Genomic DNA, 20,214 nt, shown 5'->3' with positions numbered 1-20,214 from the left:
GTGGGAGCAAAGTAAGGCTATCCGTGGCAGCAGGAAATGCTCAAGATACCTTCCTCGTGTCTTGGCTTTGCAATCCAAAGGAAACAGTGAAGGGTCCGTGACATACAGAGGGGTATCTTTGGTCCAGTAGTGTAGCCGACACCATGGAGGATAGCAGACTGTAGATATACATAACCCTAGTAGACCAGAAATACATAGTTGGTATTTCAGAGGCTGATAGGGACCTGGGGTGGAGGAGGTGGGGATGAGACATTAGTAAGAAATGCATTGTTGAGTCCTTGACTACTGAGGGACCCATCGTCCAGGGTTATGCCAGCCTTTTTTTGACCTATCCCAGGCCCTCGCTGGGGTTCACATTCCATTATCTCCATCTGAGTATGTCATCCTTACTAACCAGCTTCCGGAATGAGAGCAATGAACTCTCTTAATCTCTCAGTCTCAACAACTTTCGTTGTGTCCTTTCTTAATTCTTTTTCCTCTTCTCTCTTGCCGCCACTGTTACTTGATTATCAACAGAATAGTGGATTCTGGTGTAGATGACCATTGCAAAAGGGTCTCGCGGCTGGCTCCTGTGCTGGAGACCCAGGAGGAGCATGCCTGCAGTTTGGGCGAGTGCCCAAGAACAGAGGAAGGTGAGGAGGACTTTCTCTCCCTTCCCAGGAGGTGAAGGATGACAGGTGGGGGTCAAGGCCTCTGGTGTGAATTCTTCCCTAGCAGTAAAGCCGTCCTCTCTGGCTTTAGTTACATGCAAACAGCTGCCGCAGGATGGCAAAGAGGAGAAAGAAGGAGCCACTCAAAGGGATTCTGAGACGCTGCCAAGGGCTGAAAGATCAGAGGAGAGCGGCCAGCCACTGTGAGCGCTTGCCTGCATTCCAGGGTGTGCTGCCTCTGCTGTGTGTGGCTGTTGTGTTCTCAGAAAACAGCTTAGAGCCACAGTATGCACTTGATGACTGATGTGGCGTGGAGTTAAGTCTCTTAAAAGAATGCACCCATCCCAGGGTCAGAGTCCTGCTTTCAGTGCCCTCTCCGGGTAGAGACTTGAGCCTTTGCATGTGGTTGGGTGCTGGCCAAATTTCATTCTCAGGAATCATGAAAATCGGAAAGGGAAACCCATTCCTGTGTAAGTACCAGTTGCATGATGGAGGTCCACGGTATTAATACTCAGTTGCTATGTGTGCTGCTGCCTCCATGGACATTGGCTTCTTCTGTTTTGGGTTAATGCCAGTGAGGAATGCTACTGAAAACATCTTTAGCAATAAGTGGCCTTTGACTGGCTGGCCTGAATGTTGCCCTAGTTCTTGTCCCCCAGCCGCTGAATGCAAGGCTTCAGGGACAGAAGAGAGCTCGGAGAAGATGACAGCTCCTGCCTGGAGTGGCAGGGGACTGAAAGGCCAAGGAAAGTTGTATGATTCACAAAAAGATGACATGATGGTCAGGAGAACCGGGACATCTCTTAGACGCACTGGATCCAACGCAAACCAGTTCCTCCCAGTTCCATTTGCAAAGCAACAGGATGTGGAGGAATCTGCCAAAGGTCCGCCAATGAAAGATAAGAGGTCAGAAGACTATCCTGAGCCTTTGTGATTTGTTTCTCTAGTCTGAGCCTTCATGGATGCTTTGAGTATGTTATTAACACATTATGGTACTTACCCACTATTGCTTGCAGAAATGGCCCAGGCTGCCAAGACTTTTTTTTTCTTCCTTTTTTTGCATATAAGCAGGTATGGAAAAAATATCCAGTTGCAAGTTTTCCTGTTCAACATTTTTTCTGACTCTCATCTCGTGGGCAACCTAAATGGGTAACTCTTTTATTTCTTATTAGTGCATGTAGGAGCCCTCAGGTAAACGAATTGACCTTCTTTCTGACCTACTTAATTTCATTTTGATTCCTGGGGGGGTCTTCAGGTCAAAAGAAGATGTATACCACTTAGCAGTTTGTAATTTAATTTAATTTCAACATTAGCAAACACTCAGTGCTTTCTAGAGGTAAGATTTCTTCTATTCCATGCCATGACTTGATTTAAAAGGAAGAGTAAAGAAATAATCTGGGGTTTATGGTTAAAGGCCTATCTGTCGAAGCCTCTTTTGCTATTTAGTAAGAGTGATATCTTTTTGTTAAAAGTGTGGTCTGCCAGACCTGTGTAGGGTAAAGGAGTGAGGAGTGTTTTGCATAATTATATGATCCACTATAGGGACGCCTGGATGGCTCCGTTAATTGTCCGACTCGATTTTGACTCAGGTCATGATCTCACGGTTTCATGAGTTCGAGCCCTGCATTGAGCTCTGTGCTGGCAGTATGGAGCTTGCTTGGGATTCTCTCTCTCTGCCCCTCCCCTACTTGCATTGTCTCTGTCTCTCTCAAGTAAATGTATAAACTTAAAAAAAAAAAAAAAAAAAAGATCCACTATAAAACAGGAATGATGGAGTTCTGCTTCACGAAGGACCTTGAAGGGAGCGTGGCAGAAGGTAGGATGGGGAGCAGGGAAAATCTCAAGTAACATCCACATTTTTAAGTTAATATCCTAGCTATCTTTATAACCTGGATCTAACCTCTGCTTTACATTCCTCTGAATCATACTAGTACTAGAGGAGAGCCTTCTTGAAACATTGGCTTCAGGAAGCAAGGGTAATATTCGTAATATTTGTGGCCCTGTCAAAGTGTGTCTGTTCCCTCCAGCTTGCCTTCTTCTGGCAATTCACAGGTAGGGTGACGTAGAAGGAAGCGAGTGCGTGGATCACACGCAGATCCCGGCTGGTCAAGGCCAGTCAGGGCTGGTTAGTGACGGAGGGACTGACTGGGCTGCCTGGTCCACCGCACTCACTCACTTTCCAGACGCCCTGACACAGTGCAGCCAGGGATTATGGGCGCTGCCGTAAAGCCAGTTAGAGCGAAAGGGAGGAAGGATGCAAAGCCCGTGGCCGCCTACTAGACACTTTCCAGGTGTTTTCCCATTTATTTAGTCCTCACACAGCCTTTGGGAGGAAGAATTTTCATCTGTATCTTGCAGTTAGGAAACCGAGGTCCACATCCGCACAGCTGTAAGTACAGTTCCAACATTCAAACCCAGCTCTGCCTGAGCTGAGCGGAAAGCCAGTGCCCCTCTTCCCCCCACCGCCCAGCGCATGGAGGAAGCTGTGGAAGCCTGATGAATTGCCTGTCACTTTTATCTGCCCCCCTATTTGTGATTCAGAGAAAGTCCTCTTTCTATTCAAATGAGAATGAATGGCTAGTTTGAGCAGAAGGAGATATGGTCAGATTAACTGTGTGACACAGTTGTGTGACTGAGTAAGCATTCGCTTTGGGAACTCATGTTTCTTTTCCACAAGTATTTATTGAGTAATCACTATGTGTAAAACACTGGTCTGGGTGCTAGGGGATAATTTTAAATGGGCAGGAAACCCGTTCTTCCCTCGCACTTCACATGAAGCATATGCCGGTTCACAATAAGGAAGTTTATAACTAGCCAATTATTGATCCTGAAATGCTTTGTTAGTGCTGAAAGTTACATACATGCAATCAATAGATGCATAGAATATTCTCTTTATCTTTCTGAATATCCCTACCCTCACAATTAAAGTTTATTCGTTGCCTTTTTCTCTTTCTTTCTTTCTTTCTTTCTTTCTTTTTTTTCTTTTTGGTGGGATGCTTATACCAACTGATTTGTCTGGCCAATTTTGTACCTATTGACTCACCTACTTTGCATTTAAAAAAAAGAAAACCTCTTTATTAGTGATTTTTTAACTTACCTGTACTTTTCGGTTTCCCATAGGACAACTGAGAAAGCCATTTGCAGCCCAAGCTTAATTATCTTTTCCTTAACTGCAAAGGCAGTTCTGCTTAAATTGATGCCCTCTTAAAACTAATAAGTTAGTCTGAGAGGAAATTCCTTAAACCCATAAGTGTAGAGTAAAGGGCTAAATGAACATTATCTTTAGGAACTGCACTATTCAGTTTCCAGAGTATTCAATAAATAGTTGTCAAAGTCCTAGTCTGGTCACCATCAGGGAACCCAAAAAGAAAAATCCCTGCCCTCATGGAGCTTACATTTTAGTGTAAATCTACATTTGTCGACAGAGATTTCCATGATATGCTGTTAAATATTTTGTGTAGAAGCAGTTTAAATTCAAATATATCCTACAAGTGGGGCGCCTGGGTGGCATAGTCGACTGAGTGTCCAACTCTTGATTTCGGCTCAGGTCATGATCCCAAGGTCATGGGATTGAGCCCCATGTTGGGTTCCATGCTCAGCATGGAGCCTGCTTGGGATTCTCTCCTTCTGCCCTTCTCCATTGTTCGTGTGCACCCTCTCTCTCTCTCTTAAAAAAAGAGAAAAATAAAAAATGGGGCGCCTGGGTGGCTCAGTTGGTTAAGCATCCAACTTTAGCTCGAGTCATGATCTCATAGTTTGTGAGTTTGGGCCCCACATCATCAGGCTTTCTGCTCTTAATGTACAGCTGGCTTGGGATCCTCAGTTCCTCTTTCTCTCTGCCCCTCCCCCCACACCTCCTCAAAACTAAAGATATTTTCAAAAAAGAAAATATATCCTACATACAACATACATATAGCTGAATCTCATCAACAAAATGTATTAAAGAAGCCAAACTCAAAAGGATACATACTATATGGGTCCATTTATACAGCAGAAAACACTTGATACTAATCTCTGGGTATATATGGTTTGTGTAGATTCACTAAGGAATGTGTGTATGGTAGGTGCACTTTCTGCAGCATATATTATACTTCAATAAAACATTAAGAGAAATCTTCAGATAGAAACACAAAAACACATGCTAACTATTAATTGATTATTTCTAAGTTAACTAGGCATAACTTCTCTGCTCTCTTCCATAGATAATTTTTTTTTTTTTAATTTATTTTTGGGATAGAGAGAGACAGAGCATGAACGGGGGAGGGGCAGAGAGAGAGGGAGACACAGAATCGGAAGCAGGCTCCAGGCTCCGAGCCATCAGCCCAGAGCCTGACGCGGGGCTCGAACTCACGGACCGCGAGATCGTGACCTGGCTGAAGTCGGACGCTTAACCGACTGCGCCACCCAGGCGCCCCTCTTCCATAGATAATTTAGAAAACACTGTATTTGCATAAGCCTGTTCCAACAGGCCTATTAATTAACTGGGAAGCATAGATCCAGTCTTCAGAATGAACACCGCTGATGCACTCTCTCATTATGGAGGAATCCACTGGTCATCTGTTTCAATGTAGTAGTATTTTTAGAAACTTGAGGGTATTAGGTTAAACTTTAGCTCCTTCTGAAACTATCCCCTTGGAGAAACAGAAAATGAGTCTTACTACCAGAAGAGAAATATCCACAAACCTTTTGGCCATTTTAACAGAAACTTTGGGTTTTGCACTGGTGTCGTTGCCTTCACTGTAAATGAAAACAATTGTTAATGAATGCAGACTGTTCTAGAATGGTAAGAGCAGATAAGAGAGAAGGATGTGTGCGTGCACCCATGAATTCCAGGGTGTTTTCCCTAAGATTATAGGAAGAGATCTTTAGAAATTTTCCCCCATAAACTGTTATGAAACTGAACATTAGACTAGATAATTTTTGCTAAAAACCCCAAAATTTAATTTGCTGGAAACTGAAAGCAGGACATTGTTTTCTTTACCCAAATAATTCTTTGTCCACCATCAGAGTGCAGAAATGCTTTTGGGGCATAGGTAAGAACCTTCTCTTAAAATCTCCCTTTGCTGAGGAGATAGTCCTTTGTGGAAGCTGCTTTTTTAAAATGTGCTTTAAAATATGCCCTATAATGTCCTCATATCTTTTTTCTAATTTAACCTTTTTCCTTGCTTTAGCAAACACATTAAAATCGAAAGTGTCTATACTGTAGAAGGTACAACTGTGTACACTTAAATAATCAGAAGAATATAGAAGATTTAAAAAAAAAACATTGGTTTTTCAAGTTATGGAATATTATCCAAGCCTGGTTTTGATTAAGGCTGCCAGTTTTCTAGGAATTGTGGTTTTTGTCAAATGCATGCGGAAGGCACTGATTGGGGTTCTGGTTGGAGTTCTGGTTTGCTTTCAGAAAAGTGCAGAAACACTCTTTGATGTCATTTGTGCAAATGCATTAACACATCAGGGAAAGGGTCAGTAAGCGTGTGCTTCTATGTTGGGTGTCCATTACAGCCGTTACTGCAGAACATAAAGGCATGAAGAGCTTAACTGTTTGTGAACAACCATAATACAGGTTTTGTTTTGTTTCTTTTTAAACCGCCTTCTCTAAACATTGTGGGTTGCACCTAAGCCTTTTTGTGTTTGTATTGAACAGCTTCTTTTTTGTGGGTAGCATGGGGATTATTTTCATTTCTCCTCTGTGTTTTAATACACAGTTTGCGTTCTTTAGAAATGCCAAGACTTTTCTTTCCTTTTCTGTAGCTCATGAATATTGCTAATTGTATAATGACACTTCTCTTCCAGTGTGATCAGCAAAAAGGTTTGGCGTGCCAATATTTCACCAGTAGTGTTTGTTTCCAGCTTGGTTACAGTGTTTACCTTCTGTCATGCCCATCCTCTAATTGTGTATTTGGTCTTGTAGATACGGTCCGAGAACTCCTGTGTCTGATGACGCAGAGTAAGTTGTCTTGTGTTTATAGGAATACATTAATTATTAGCTTAAACTGCATGCTTCCGGTACTCACTACTAATTGAAACGCCATTGATGCAACAGTGAACTGAACAGCTAACTGACTCATGCAGCCTCAGAAAAGCACTTGAACTTGGAATGCAGAACATATGTTCTGTGCAGGACAGATGAATGAAGGAGTAACAAGCATGATTCTAATATGCAGCTGCTGCTTAAACTTAACATTTGCTTTTCCTAGATGTGGCACGGTGAAGTTTTTCTTCTTACGGTTTGGATGTTGGTAGCCCTTCTGAACCACAGACTTATTCTGCGTTTTGCATTTAACTCTTGATATGTTAGGACTTGGAGTTAACAATGGAGCAGTCATTCTTATAGCCATATTTTTCTGAACGAAGAAAACAAATCGTAAGCCACTAATTATAGATTCAGAAGCCCAAGTTCCTCCCGGGTTGGAGTAATATAAACTGTGGGGTGCTCACGACCAGGACATCGGGGTTATATTCCAGTTCTGTGGCATAGCAAGGGGTCAACATGTCAAACACGACGTGGGCTTCCTCTCCCTGCCGCTTAGTGCCGGTCCTCTCAGAGATTCATTCCCCACCTCCGCTTCACGTCCAAATTTGAGAAGAAGCCAACACTCTCCCGCTTGTGACCGCATTTACTCCGTTTCAAAAATGGATTTCCCATCTGCAGAGCATTCTGAAATAGATATCTAAGGCAAAAGTTTTCTTTGTAGAATGCTAGCTTTCTCAGATTTGAGTAATTTGTGTTTTAAGAATCACAACATCAGTGGCCTGCTGAGACTGATGTCTCCTCTGTGAGAGGCATTCTGTGCCCTCACGGGAGTCTGAGCCATGGGAGAAGCAAACGCTGGCCTAAGACATTTAAGTCTTGGCCTTAAAGACTTAAATGGCCTTAAGTCTTGGCCTTTAAGTCACCAAGTGAGGAGTCTAAATAAGAATGTAAAACACAAAAACCATTGCCACCAACGATAATGAGATTGGGCCAAAAAACTACTGTTTTGAGTACCTGTTCCATGTCTGTGTTCAACACATCAGCTTGGTTTGTACTCCCAGCACTAAGCGCTCTGACTCTGGTGCCAGGATATGATCCCAACGTGCGCTCTACGATTGCTCTGCGGCTGATGTGCAGAACAGTCATGTCTCAAAACCAAGTTCAGCCTGAGCCTGACTGATTGCACGGAGTTAAGTAGTCTATAAAATTGAGCCCTGGTTATTACTTTTAAAATCTGCAGTGGCAATATGTAACATTCACTGAAAGGTGGATTACCTAAGATTGATAGGTAAAGCACTACTTTGATATGGTTAGCAAAAACATTTTGAGGGAATGGATTTATTCTTCATCAATGCAAAGCCATCATGCACTTTACCTAAGACGGATCTCTGGGAAATCCCAAAAGGTGGAAGAAAGGAAGGTACGTTAAAGTGCGTTTGAATCTTGCCCGTACCTGAATGTGAAATCTCACCGACAGGGAAAGTTAACGATCTTTAAAAGGGGTGGAGGTGGGGACTCCCTTCTCTGCTCTAAATTTACAAAAAGCAGCCTCCTGGAGTAAGAAGCATAAAAACTTCTTTTCCAGAGGTCTTATCTAGGAGTATACAAAGTGCTGAATTTCCTTCTTGGAAGTAGACACAACTTAACATGAAACCATGCGGGGAGCCAAATGCAAAGTTTATATTGGGAGTTTAGTTTTTAAATAGAAATTAATATATGTTTAGTTTATTCCCCAACTATCTCCCTCCTTCAACATCTTTAAGGGCAATTATTGGCACAGGCTCTATTTATTCAGAATTGACACATTCTTAAAATACAGCCCAATCAAAAAAAGATGTGCCCTTTAAGGAAAATGCAGGTCAGGGGCAGACCTACCACACAGGCAAACAGAGATTTCCGCCTCCTGGCAAGCCAAGAATGTTTCCATAGATGTAGTTTCACCTTCTTGCCCTTTTCTTCATTTGCACACTCCTCCTCTCCCAAGGCTCTCCCCACCAACGGAGCGAGTGTACCGTGAGAGCCGTAGACTATTTTATTCCTAATTTGCTCACCGTAGACCTGGCCCAGAAACCATTTTCCAGGCTCCCCTTGAGGTGATTGAATCCTGGTCCTCAAAAATGCCAACCTACCACCAGGAGAGACTTCGGGGCTCTGTAGCCAGGGACCCTTGTCCCAACAGCACAAGGCTGAGAAGCACTGCTTGAGTGCAAGTCACATTAATATGAATATTCTGGAACCTGGGCTCCTCCAGGATCCCCTACCCTGTGCCTAGACATACACTTCTTCATTTTGGAGGCTGAGTCCAACCTCTGAGCTGAGGAACATTTTCTGGATGGTGACTCAGCCCATTTTCTGTCTAGTATTATCAATTTTCAAGTTGCTTAGTTCCTTTTTTTCAAATAGCATAGAGATATTGCTCATAGTTCAGTTATTTTATTTTATTTTATTTTGGCCAGTTTGCTGGTATTTCTTTTAAAATAAATAAATAAATAAGCCCCTCTGGGGGGAAATAGTGCTTCCTGGTATATGAGAGGGCAACCAAGAGTTTCTCTTTTGATTTCACTAACCAGCTTTTGGCCGCATTGGGACTGAGATAATTAGAACTTCATGGTGGGAGCAGAGATAGGAATCCCGGACAAAAGAGGCAATTCTCAAGGCCTTTTGCTCCCATTCTCTTCCAAGTGACATAACCGAATCCCAAATATTAGAGAAGACTGCCTTTTTTTCCTGAGGTTCTAGAAGAAGACCTGGCTCTATGGCTTCTGCCCTTTAGAAATGGTAGATAGCGAAGTTGAAAAGGGGGCCTCCTTTCTAACCCACAGTCTGCCAACGACTTCGATTAAAAGAGAGCCCCGCTTAGAGAGGTTTTTATCTTCCACGGTCTTCGTGAAGACTGTAAATTGCCTTTAAAGATGAACTGACTAAATTGGATCTATTTAAGGTTAAGAGTTTTTTGGGTTTGTTTTTTTTTTTTTAACTGAGAGGAGAAATGGGATGATTTTCAGTCTCTTTCTACAAAGCCTCCTTAAGTGAATTTTCATCCCTGGAGTTTAAAAAAACGTGAGGTTAGACTTTTCAACCTACCTCTGCAAATTCCTAAATCTTTCTTAAACAACATTGATAAGTAGTGTAAAATGGATGAAAAAATCACAGCCCCTTCCCCCTTTGAGGACTGCAGTTTAGCTTTTTGGGAGACATGGCTGCCATAGTCCGCATCATCCTCTGAGTATGTAGAGGCATCTTCACATGGTGGTTTGTCATATTTGTGCTAATAGAAACCTCAGGTGAAAGTCCTTCTATGCAGTCAGAGTATTAGAATACTTGTGGGGAAGACAGAGTCTAAGTACAATCTTCAGTTTTAGCTCTCTTAGGTCAGATTTAAATTGTCCAACATCTAGAGAGAGGGAAGAGGCACCCAACAGATCCATGCAGATTCATTTTGAATGTGGGCAGCCATTGCATTGAGGATACGTCTTCCCCTTCCAGAGAGCTGTCTGCCAAGGAACCCACTGGCAGCCAGTGATGCCGATGCTGTTCGTTGTCCGGCCGTGGGGATAACTATTTTGGACATCACTGATGATGTGTCGAATTAACTGGTGTCTAAGTGCATGGCTTTTCTTTTTCTTTGTGTTAAGCTGGCTTCGAAAATGGACTATCATAGTCTTCTGTTCTTAGAGTTGAACAGTGAACCTCCATTTCTTGATTTTGGACGTTGTGACTCACTCGGCCCCAGAGCTCATTTCTTTGAAAGGAAAAAAAAAAAAAAGGAAGGTTTTGCTTTGGGTTTTATTTCTGTTTTCACCTTCCTGCTTCAGCTTCTGCTGTAACAAAGGTCTATGTAAGCACCATAGAAAAGGCCCTATGGTCTTGTCCAACATTTAATAACCTCCTATAGGACATATCAATTATACGTACAGCCTAAGGGTTGAAAAAATTGCCTTCCCTATCCTTTTTCTTTTAAAAGAGTAAATTCAGTAGTATCCTGACAAAAATAAGGTAAAATGCTTGTGAGACTATTAGGATACAAAGTATATGCTGATTTATATATTTTATTCCTTAATCTTAGTACAAAATACCTTATTTCCTTGATTCCAAGATGCTATCAAACTGCACTTCCAATTTACAGACATTTTTTACAGGAAATACAAATAAGTACACCAAATATATGAATCACTAATGTGTAGTTATCGGATGCATCCACAAGTCAGAAAATACAATATGAAAAGATGGTGTCTTAGACTTGAGGCTGGATGATTTTTTTTGAAAATGGAGAAATTGCCTTAGGTAATGTAGAAAGCATGTAAGACAGCTCTTTACGCAAAGAAGCATTTATGGTAATAAAGTATTTGCTGCGTGGGATGGCACCCTCCTTCCTTCCCCACAAATTCTCCCTACGTTATACCTTGTAATTCTCTTCATTTTATTTTCTAGTACATTTCCAAATGAGAAGAGCCTAGAGCTCCAAATACCTTTTTCTAGCCCGTCCATAAACATATTTTGGCACCTACGGATAAAATGACATTGACTTGCTGCAGCCACCACGGAAGGCAAAGATGGCCACGTTTTGGCTTTCGCAGCAAAAGAAGTGGGGTGCTAGCATGCCCGCTGCAGGCTGGGGGATCGCAACTGGCCGCATCACGGGGCTGGCTTGAGCTGCTGCGGGGAAGGGGCGGTTTTCCAAGCGCGGTAGCGCCCCCGCGCGGCAGGACGCGCAGACACACCCCGGGCGCCGGTCCATTTTTGTCTCTTCTCTCTCCACGCTCAGGAGCACGAGTATGTTTGACATGCGGTGTGAGGAGGAGGCCGCGGTGCAGCCGCACAGCAGGGCCCGCCAGGAGCAGCTGCAGCTGATAAACAACCAGCTGCGAGAAGAGGACGACAAATGGCAAGATGTGAGTGTCGGCCAAGGCCACGGGCAGCGCGGAGGCTGCCCAAACCGTGGGTCATATCCCCCTTGGAGCAGGAAATCAGGGGGTTGGGTAGACAGGATTGAAAGCCAGGCAGGGGGAGGGAGCCCGTAGAGGATTTCAAACCAGTGACGGGAAGTGTGGGATTAGTAAGAAAGTTAACGGCAACGTGAAAGGTGAAGGATACAGATGTGTATTCCGCAGGTACTCTTGCTAGAAGGTTGGCCACAAAGGAGGGGGAGCAGGAGGGAGGCAACCGGCATGGGATGTAGAGTTGAGGATGCCCTGTCTTTTGAGATGATACATTGAAATCAATAACGATGATGATGGCAACAATAATCGCCAACATTGAAAGCCTGCCGGTTACAGGCACTGTTCTGCCTTGCATGTAGGAATTCTTCAGTTTCCTTAGTAACCCGATGAGGTAGCAACTGGTATCGTCCTCAGTTCCACACATATGTCCCAGAAGAGCTAAGTAACTCACCCAAAGTCACACAGCAGTGAGTGAGGTAACCAAAATTAGAACCAGAGAAGGAGGTCTTTATGGCCTGATGAGGGCCTTGAGATCGTCTCTGTGCTGAGAGCAAAGAGCCAGGGCAGGGAAGAACGCGAAGATAGGGATGACAAGAAGGACTGTGGATTCTTCCATGTAATCCTCACAGAGCACTCTGAGGTGGCTAATGCAAAACTGGTGGTCCAAAAGTTAACATTTCCAAAGTCTACGTAGTAATAATTATGACTACAATATATTGGGTACTTACTCTGTCTGGTACCTTACATGTACTATGTCATTGAACCCTCACAATAGGCTGGTAAGAGTAGGTGTAATTGGCATCCCTGTTTTAGAGATGAGGAAACAGAGGTACAGACAGGCTAAGAAACATGCCTGAGATTCCAAAGCATGGAAGAGATAGCGCTGGGATTACTTCCCACAGCTGCACTCCCATCCACCTGACTCCAGACTCCTAGAAATAATTATTTCTGCCTTTTCTTCCTTCCCAGAGGAAATTGTGTAGGTCTGTGGCTGATTCCTACTATCCTGTTGTCAGCAAGTCCATTCACAATGCACAGGTCATAAATCGGAAGAAATGAAATTTCTTGTGATACCCTGTGAAGCAATAGTTTAAAATTTAGCAGCTGACGTGAAATATGATTGCATTGCACATTACTGTGCTTAAATGAATGCATTGCCCTGCTGTGGATATTGTAGCTCTATCTGAATATTTCCTGCCTTTGAGGCATTCCTGTTCCAACCAGACTTACATTGGATTGGGTGGCAATGCCCTAGCATAGTGCTGGGCCCATCGTGAGCGCTCACTAAACTCTAAAGAGTAAACATGGAGTTGTGTGTAAGCCTGGAGAAGTATGTCCTGTCTACCCCTGACCCCCCACCCCCACTAGGACCTGGCTCGTTGGAAGAGTCGTAGAAGAAGCGCTTCCCAGGACTTAATCAAGAAAGAGGAAGAAAGGAAGAAAATGGAGAAGTTACTGGCTGGAGAGGATGGAACAAGTGAACGAAGGAAAAGCATCAAAACCTACAGAGAAATTGTTCAAGAAAAGTGAGTTCTTTGGTTGTTTTTTTAAATGTGCAATATGCTCTAGATGTGCTTTTTCTAAAAATTGTTGGTATTCACAGAGGCTCTGGCACCAGTATTCCACACTCCCCGTGCTCCCCTTTCAGCTCGACCTTGGTTCCTACCAAGGTCTTCTTTGCCATTTTTGTGACTGTTGACTTTGTTCTTGCTGCCCTTCCCATGCTCCTCCTTTAGAGAGCGGAGAGAGAGGGAGTTGCATGAGGCCTACAAGAATGCACGGTCTCAGGAGGAAGCAGAGGGGATCCTTCAACAGTACATCGAAAGGTTCACCATCAGCGAGGCTGTTCTCGAACGCTTGGAGATGCCAAAAATTCTGGAAAGAAGCCATTCAACAGAGCCAAACTTAACCCCCTTCCTGAATGACCCCAACCCCATGAAATACCTGCGGCAACAGTCACTGCCTCCACCCAAGTTCACTGCCACTGTGGAAACCACCATCGCTCGCACCAGCGTTCTGGATACCAGCATGTCAGCAGGCAGTGGCTCTCCAAGCAAAACTGTCACTCCTAAAGCAGTGCCTATGCTGACACCCAAGCCTTACTCCCAGCCCAAAAACTCTCAAGAGGTTCTGAAGACCTTTAAGGTAAGATACGTTCCTTAAGAATAGAAGCAAAACCAAACCCCAGGTAAAGAAAGAAAGCATCTCACCTTAAGAAGATAGAACTATTTGTATCAGACAAAAGAGGAATGTATTAGCATTTACAATTGTGAAGTTTATGCCTCAGGAAATTTGGTTTGCAAATAGTGAAAGGACAGATGTTCCCCCCAATTCCTACTGTTAATACTGATAGACTCCAATGAGATTGATAATTGAGACATCTCCATGAGCAAGGCTTATTTTTGAATTTGATATAAGGGCATGGTCTCTCTATAGTAGTGGTAACAGACCCTTAGTTTAGTAAAACCCTGGGTATCCCAGGATACCCTGGGGCTATAGCAAAGTCCTCAGAACAAAATTTTAATTGCCTTTGGTTTAAATAGAAGCATAGGCAGCCACCTCTTCTTTTTAAGGAATTTGACATCCTAGCCAAAAAGATGCTACAATTGAAAAAAAAAAAAAAAAGAGTAATACAAGGAGTACATAGGAACATGGGATGTACTTGATTCCCAGATGACACGGGTTTTTAAATTTTTAAGTGGAAAGAAACTAGGTTGTTTCCTACCAACATGAATATGTAAAATACTGTTCCAGAACGAAGGATCGTTTGACAACCAGACATCTTTTCACTTCCTCAAATCTCAGTGTTCTCCCTCACATCATGAGGAAGCACTCATTCTTTGGCTTAAAGCTCTTTGGACTACAAAGAAAAATCAGTTCTCATGGTCCCTGCACGCCACATGGGTTCTTAATAGAAGACAGAGGTGGACTTCATCACCAGGAGACAAGGGCACATGACTGTGAAGAAAGTTTGCTCAGCTAAACTAATTGAGCAATGTGATGTCATGTATCTTCCTGTTGAATTTCAGAGGGAACCAAAGTATATACTTTCTGACTATTGCTTACATAACTGAGAATGGATCTTAAATATCTGTGCTTTAGCCTTTGCCAAAACAAAAGGAAAGTACCCTGGATGTCTCATCTGGGTTGAATAGAGATATGTGTCCCCTGAAGGGCTGGAGCTGTGTCTTTGTTGTTCACAGCTTCTTCCTAAGAGCCTGGCATAGGAACCTGGGAAATAGTAGGCACTCACCAAGTTCTTATTGAATAAATACATGAATGTTCCTTGAGAAAATGAGCCACTCATCAGGCAGGCTCACACATAGATAATCATGTCCCCATACATGCTCAATATCCCACCTGAGTACTACACCAGGTCTCCTTCACCTAGGGCTCGTGACCATGAACTATCTGTGATGTTTCATGAAGGAAGATTTGATATTGAGGTGGCCCAGAACAGGGGTGGATAATACATTTATTTAACTTGGTGTCCAAAGCATCCGATCAGATAATGTAGATGTCCATTTCCCTTTCTTTATATAAATAGTGCAAGGTGATCATTTAAACAGAAGAATTTTGATAGATGACTTTATGGCAAGACTTTGGCCCTGAGGAATCCCTGTCTCTCACCATTGTGGCAAAACAGTGTCAAAGGTCTCAGGAAGAGCATTCATGGAGGAATGGGGAGAAGAACTTAAGTAGAGATCTTTTTAGAGCTGGGGTTCACTCTTGACCACCAATGAGCCCTTGACTCATCATAGGCATTTATGGCTATCAGCCCCATTCACAGCCCCACCACTCAGTGGGTGAACCCAGTTATGGTCAAAGGTAGTATATAAATGGAAAGTTGTTACCAGATAATGCCAGGTTAGAAGCTAAGGGGTACGTGTGTGTGTGTGTGTGTGTGTGTGTGTGTGTGTGTGCGCTCATGTGGGTAGGGCAGTGGGATGAGGGAGACAGAGAATACGGGCTTAGTTTCGTAGTACAACAGAATTTAGAGTAAAGGAAAATCAAGTGAAATAGTTTAAGCCAGTGTTTTTCAAAGTGAGAATTATTACCTGTTGCCAGGTTATGAAATCAATTTAGTGGCTTAGTATTAGCATTTTTTTAAATTTTTCTTTACCATTTATTTATTATTGAGAGACAGAGAGACACAGAACGTGAGCAGGGGAGGGGTAGAGGGAGGGGAAGACACAGAATCTGAAGCAGGCTCCAGGTACTCGGCTGTCAGCACAGAGCCGATGCGGGGCTTGAACTCACAAACTGCAAGATCATGACCTGAGCCAAAGTCAGTCGCCTAACCAACCAAGCCACCCAGGTGCCCCTAGCATTTTTTAATAAAGTAAAATAGAATACAAAAAAAAAAAATAGTGCATCACATAAAATAAAGGTAAAAAGTATTTTGCAAAACCCCTATTTCAGCTATAGTTATGTGGGTGTGCTCAGTTGTGATTTAAGTTTCTTTCTTATGGATCACAGACAATAGATTCTTTAAGCCACAGGCTTAAGGTAAATAAACCCTAACTAATATCTGACCTTCCATTATTCCTCTTGAAAGATTTTAGAAGGCCTAGTAATAATAATGGCTGATGTTTATATACATAAATTGTGCCAGATATTGTTGTAAACTCTGTACATATGTTAACCCATAAAATCCTCTCAACAGCACGATCAGGGAGATGCCATTATAAAAGTTTATAGATGAGGAATCTGAGCACAGAGGATAAGACACTTGTTGAGGATTATGTGGTTTTTAAATGGTAGAGCCAGGATTGAGTCTTAGACTGTCTGACTGCAGCTTCTACTTATAACCACTGTGTATATTGCCCCAGACTTTAAGACGGAGGGTTCTAGGTGCCTTTCAAGAAGCTAGACTAACCACCCTCTCTGCTCCTCCTTTCTTGCTTTTACCACCTTCCCTACACATGGGTACAAAACAAAAATATTTTAATGTGATGGCCTTTTGTTCTTGGAAAAATTGGGATTGTAAAATTAACTGGAAATAGGGATTCACTGTAATATAGCATAGTATCAGGCCCCCTGCCCTTCGTGTTAGCTTCCAAAAATGTACCCATTGCCCCCTTACCACAGAATAACCTATAGAAGGTTCCTGAGCTGAGGTGGGTTCTACCTAATTTATATGATAACCAGAAAAAAAAATCTCAAAACTGTGGAATAGTAATCAGAACTTGAATGAAGAAGTACACTGCAACCCAAATATGTGACATGTATTTATACTTAAGATTCTTTAATTTTCTATACTTTAAAATAAGAGCACAGACTAAGTGAACAGGAAATTTAACCCAAAGTGAAGTGGCCCGAGAAGATTGATGAATTTTAAAAGAGGTTCTGGGCACCTGGGTGGCTCAGTTGGTTAAGTGTCTGACTTCGGCTCAGGTCACGATCTCACAGTTCTTGAATTCAAGTCCCCATTGGTCTCTGTGCTGACAGCTCGGAGCCTGGAGCCTGCTTCAGATTCTGTGTCTCCCTCTCTCTCTGCCCCTCCAATGCCCATGCTCTGTCTCTCTCTGTCTCTCAATAATAAATAAACATTAAAAAAAATTGTAAACTAGGGGCACCTGGATGGCTCAGTCAGTTAAGCGTCTGATTTCAGCTCGGGTCATGATCTCACAGTTTGTGAGTTCAAGCCCCGCGTCGGGCTCTGTGCTGACAGCTCGGAGCCTGGAGCCTGCTTGGGATTGTGTGTCTCCCCCTCTCTTTGCCCCTCCCCTGCTCGTGCTCTGTCTCTGTCTCTCAGTAATAAATAAATGTTAAAAAGAATTAAAAATAAATAAATAAATAAATAAATAACTTAAAAAAATAAAAATAAATAAAAGAGGTCCTTAAAGAGGTCATTTATGGGGGCCCTAATTTCCAGAGCCAATGGAAGCATTTGAGAGGCCTTACTTTTGGTTGGATCCTGATTATTAAGTGATAATGTTTTACTGTGACTCTGAATGTGTTCTTTTGTTATAGTCTTTCATTGGGGAATAGCTTGTGTTTTTTGTTCACTGTGTTTTTTATAGGTAGATGGGAAAGTCAGTGTGAATGGAGAAACAGTTCATGGTGACAAGGAGAAGGAAAGAGAGAGTCCCACGGTGGTACTTGCCTCCTCGTTAACCAAATCCCAGATGTTTGAAGGTGTGGCCAGAGTGGATGGGTCCCCAGTGGAACTCAAACAAGACAACAATAGCATTGAGATCAACATAAAGAAGCCAAATTCTGTTCCCCAAGAACTGAGAGTAAGAGCAAACTTTTTTTTTTTTTTTTTTTTTTCCTTTTTGGGATCATTCCACTGTGAAAGAATGTCTTTTTAAAAATAAGTATTGGTTTCAGGAGCAGAAGTCAGTGATTCATCACTTACATACAACACCCAGTGCTCATCGCAACAAGTGCCCCCTAAATCCCCATCACCCATTTAGCCCATCCCCCCACCCACCTCCCCTTCAGCAACCTTCAGCTTGTTCTCTGTGTTTAAGAGTCTCATGGTTTGCCTCCCTCTCTGTTTTTATCTTATTTTTCTTTCCCTTCCCCTTTGTTCATCTGTTGTGTTTCTTAAGTTCCACATATGAGTGACATAGTATGATATTTGTCTTTCACTGACTGACTTATTTCGCTTAGCGTAATATACTCCCGTTCGATCCACATTGTTGCAAATGGCAAGATTTCATTCCTTTTGGTGAATATATATCACATCATCTTTATGCATTCATCAACTGATGGACATTTGGGCCCTTTCCATAGTTTGGCTGTTGTTGATAATGCTGTTATAGACATTGGGGTGCATGTATCCCTTCAAATCAGTATTTTTGTATCCTTCGGGTAAGTACCTAGTAGTGCAATTGCCGGGTCGTAAGGTAGTTCTATTTTTAACTTTTTGAGGAACTTCCATACTGTTTTCCACAGTGGCTGTACCATTCACATTCCCGCCAACAGTGTGCAGATGTTCCCGTTTCTCTACATCCTTGCTAATTCTTATTTTTTGTCTTATTGGTAGTAGTCAGTCTGATAAGAGTGAGGTGATATTGTGGTTTTGATTCGAATTTCCCTAATGAGCGATGCTGAGCCTCTTTTTATGTGCCTGTTGTCCATCTGTAAGTCTTCTTTGGAAAAATGTCTATTCAAGTCCTCTGAACATTTTTTAACCACTTTGGTTTTTTTGATATTAAGTCATGTAAATCCCTTATATATTTCAGATATTAACCCCATATCAGATGTATGACTTACAAATAACTTCTCCCATTCAGTAGGTTGCCTTTTGGTTTTGTTGACGGTTTCCTTCTCTGTGCAAAAGCTTTTTAGTTTGATGTAATCCCATTTTTTTTATTTTAGTTTTGTTTCCCTAGCCTAAGGAGACTGGTCCAAACAAATACTGCTAAGACAAATGTCAAAGAACTTACTGTCCATAATTTCTTCTGAGCATATTATGCTTTTAGGTCTTACATTTAAGCCTTCAATCCATTTTGAATTTGTTTTTGTATATGGTGTAAGATAATGGTCCAATTTCATTCTGGGATTTGTCTTTTGAAGAATAAAGTGTTCTTTCTCAGAGGAGCTGAGAGGATCTAATTCTTCCCCACAGTGCTCAAATCCTATGAAAGAGTTTCAAATTGGAATAAACCAAAATAATTTCCTCACCAGGGAAATGTGTTTACTGGTCTCCAGGAGCAAAGTTTTGTGATCCAGGCAAATGCTGAGTCTGTCAACCTGGAATTTCATTTCACTTTTCATTTGTGTAAATGTTATCATCTCTGAAGAGTTTTTACCAATTATCATAAGATGAAATAGTGAGTTTTGCTACTATCATGGAAACTTTACTGGTAGAGTCAAACATATGCCTGTAAATTAGATGCTTCTAGAATTAATTAGGCATTACAGTGGTAGAATTGCTTTTCTAGGACAGTTAGTAATTCTGTTCTTATTTATCTTTGCCACACTTAATGAGAAGCAAGTTTAAGTTCCTTTCATAAATACCTTTCCATGACTCAATTTGACTATGCCATCAGGTCACAGGGCCTTTGCACATAGTATGGAGCTCAGCTCTTTCTCATCGTACTTTGGAAAAGCAACAGTGTTGGCGCTATGCTCATCCCATGACACCTGCCACATAACGGAGGTACACAGGGCTTACCAAGGCCCGGCAGATTAATTATAAACACAAATCCTGAGTGCTCTGCTATCAGGAACGTGTCTACTTTCTGCCTCTCACCATTTCTTCCCCTACCATTTTGTTATTTGAATTTGGGGGAAACCCTGCTCGTGGATGAATGGATTTTATTCCTGATAGAAGTTAAAGGATTAAGTGAAGAGATTAGATGGTGTGTAATGCCTAAACTCCCTAAACCAACTATTTAGTCTCTCTTGTTCTAAGTTTTTAACGCTTTGGAAGGAAAAAAAAAAAACTTTACTTATGACCTTAAGTAGAAGACTCCTAAAACAGAAGAAAATGGAAGTTGTTTGTTTTTAGAGCAGTAGAGCCTCCCTTTAAAAATATACTCATTCCTGGGACACCTGGATGGCTCAGTCGGTTAGGCGTCTGACTTTAGCTCAGGCCATGATCTCATGGTTTGTGGGTTCAAGCCCCACGTCGGGCTCTGTGCTGACAGCTCGGAACCTGGAGCCTGCTTCAGATTCTGTGTCTCCCTCT

The 20,214-nt window shown here is 42.3% G+C and overlaps 1 protein-coding gene across 15 annotated transcripts in view; it reads left to right on the top strand.

Annotated features, from left to right (window-relative positions):
• The window catches only part of LIMCH1 (LIM and calponin homology domains 1), a 324,774-nt gene that overhangs the window by 254,251 nt on the left and 50,309 nt on the right, over nt 1–20,214 (top strand). For 11 of the 15 annotated variants that reach the window (XM_042984624.1, XM_042984623.1, XM_042984622.1 and 8 more), the window contains 5 exons: nt 6,565–6,600; nt 11,393–11,519; nt 12,936–13,093; nt 13,304–13,712; nt 17,594–17,809. In XM_042984624.1, the coding sequence (XP_042840558.1) occupies nt 6,565–6,600; nt 11,393–11,519; nt 12,936–13,093; nt 13,304–13,712; nt 17,594–17,809 (946 nt within the window). Of the gene's footprint in view, nt 1–516; nt 633–741; nt 854–1,295; nt 1,557–6,564; nt 6,601–11,392; nt 11,520–12,935; nt 13,094–13,303; nt 13,713–17,593; nt 17,810–20,214 lie in introns of all 15 variants that reach the window. The other 4 variants (XM_042984631.1, XM_042984632.1, XM_042984635.1 and 1 more) reach the window with 2 other exon arrangements.

Source organism: Panthera tigris, chromosome B1 (assembly GCF_018350195.1).
Source record: "Panthera tigris isolate Pti1 chromosome B1, P.tigris_Pti1_mat1.1, whole genome shotgun sequence".
NCBI classification, from domain to species: Eukaryota; Metazoa; Chordata; class Mammalia; order Carnivora; family Felidae; genus Panthera; species Panthera tigris.
This window is presented reverse-complemented; position numbering and strand designations above follow the sequence as displayed.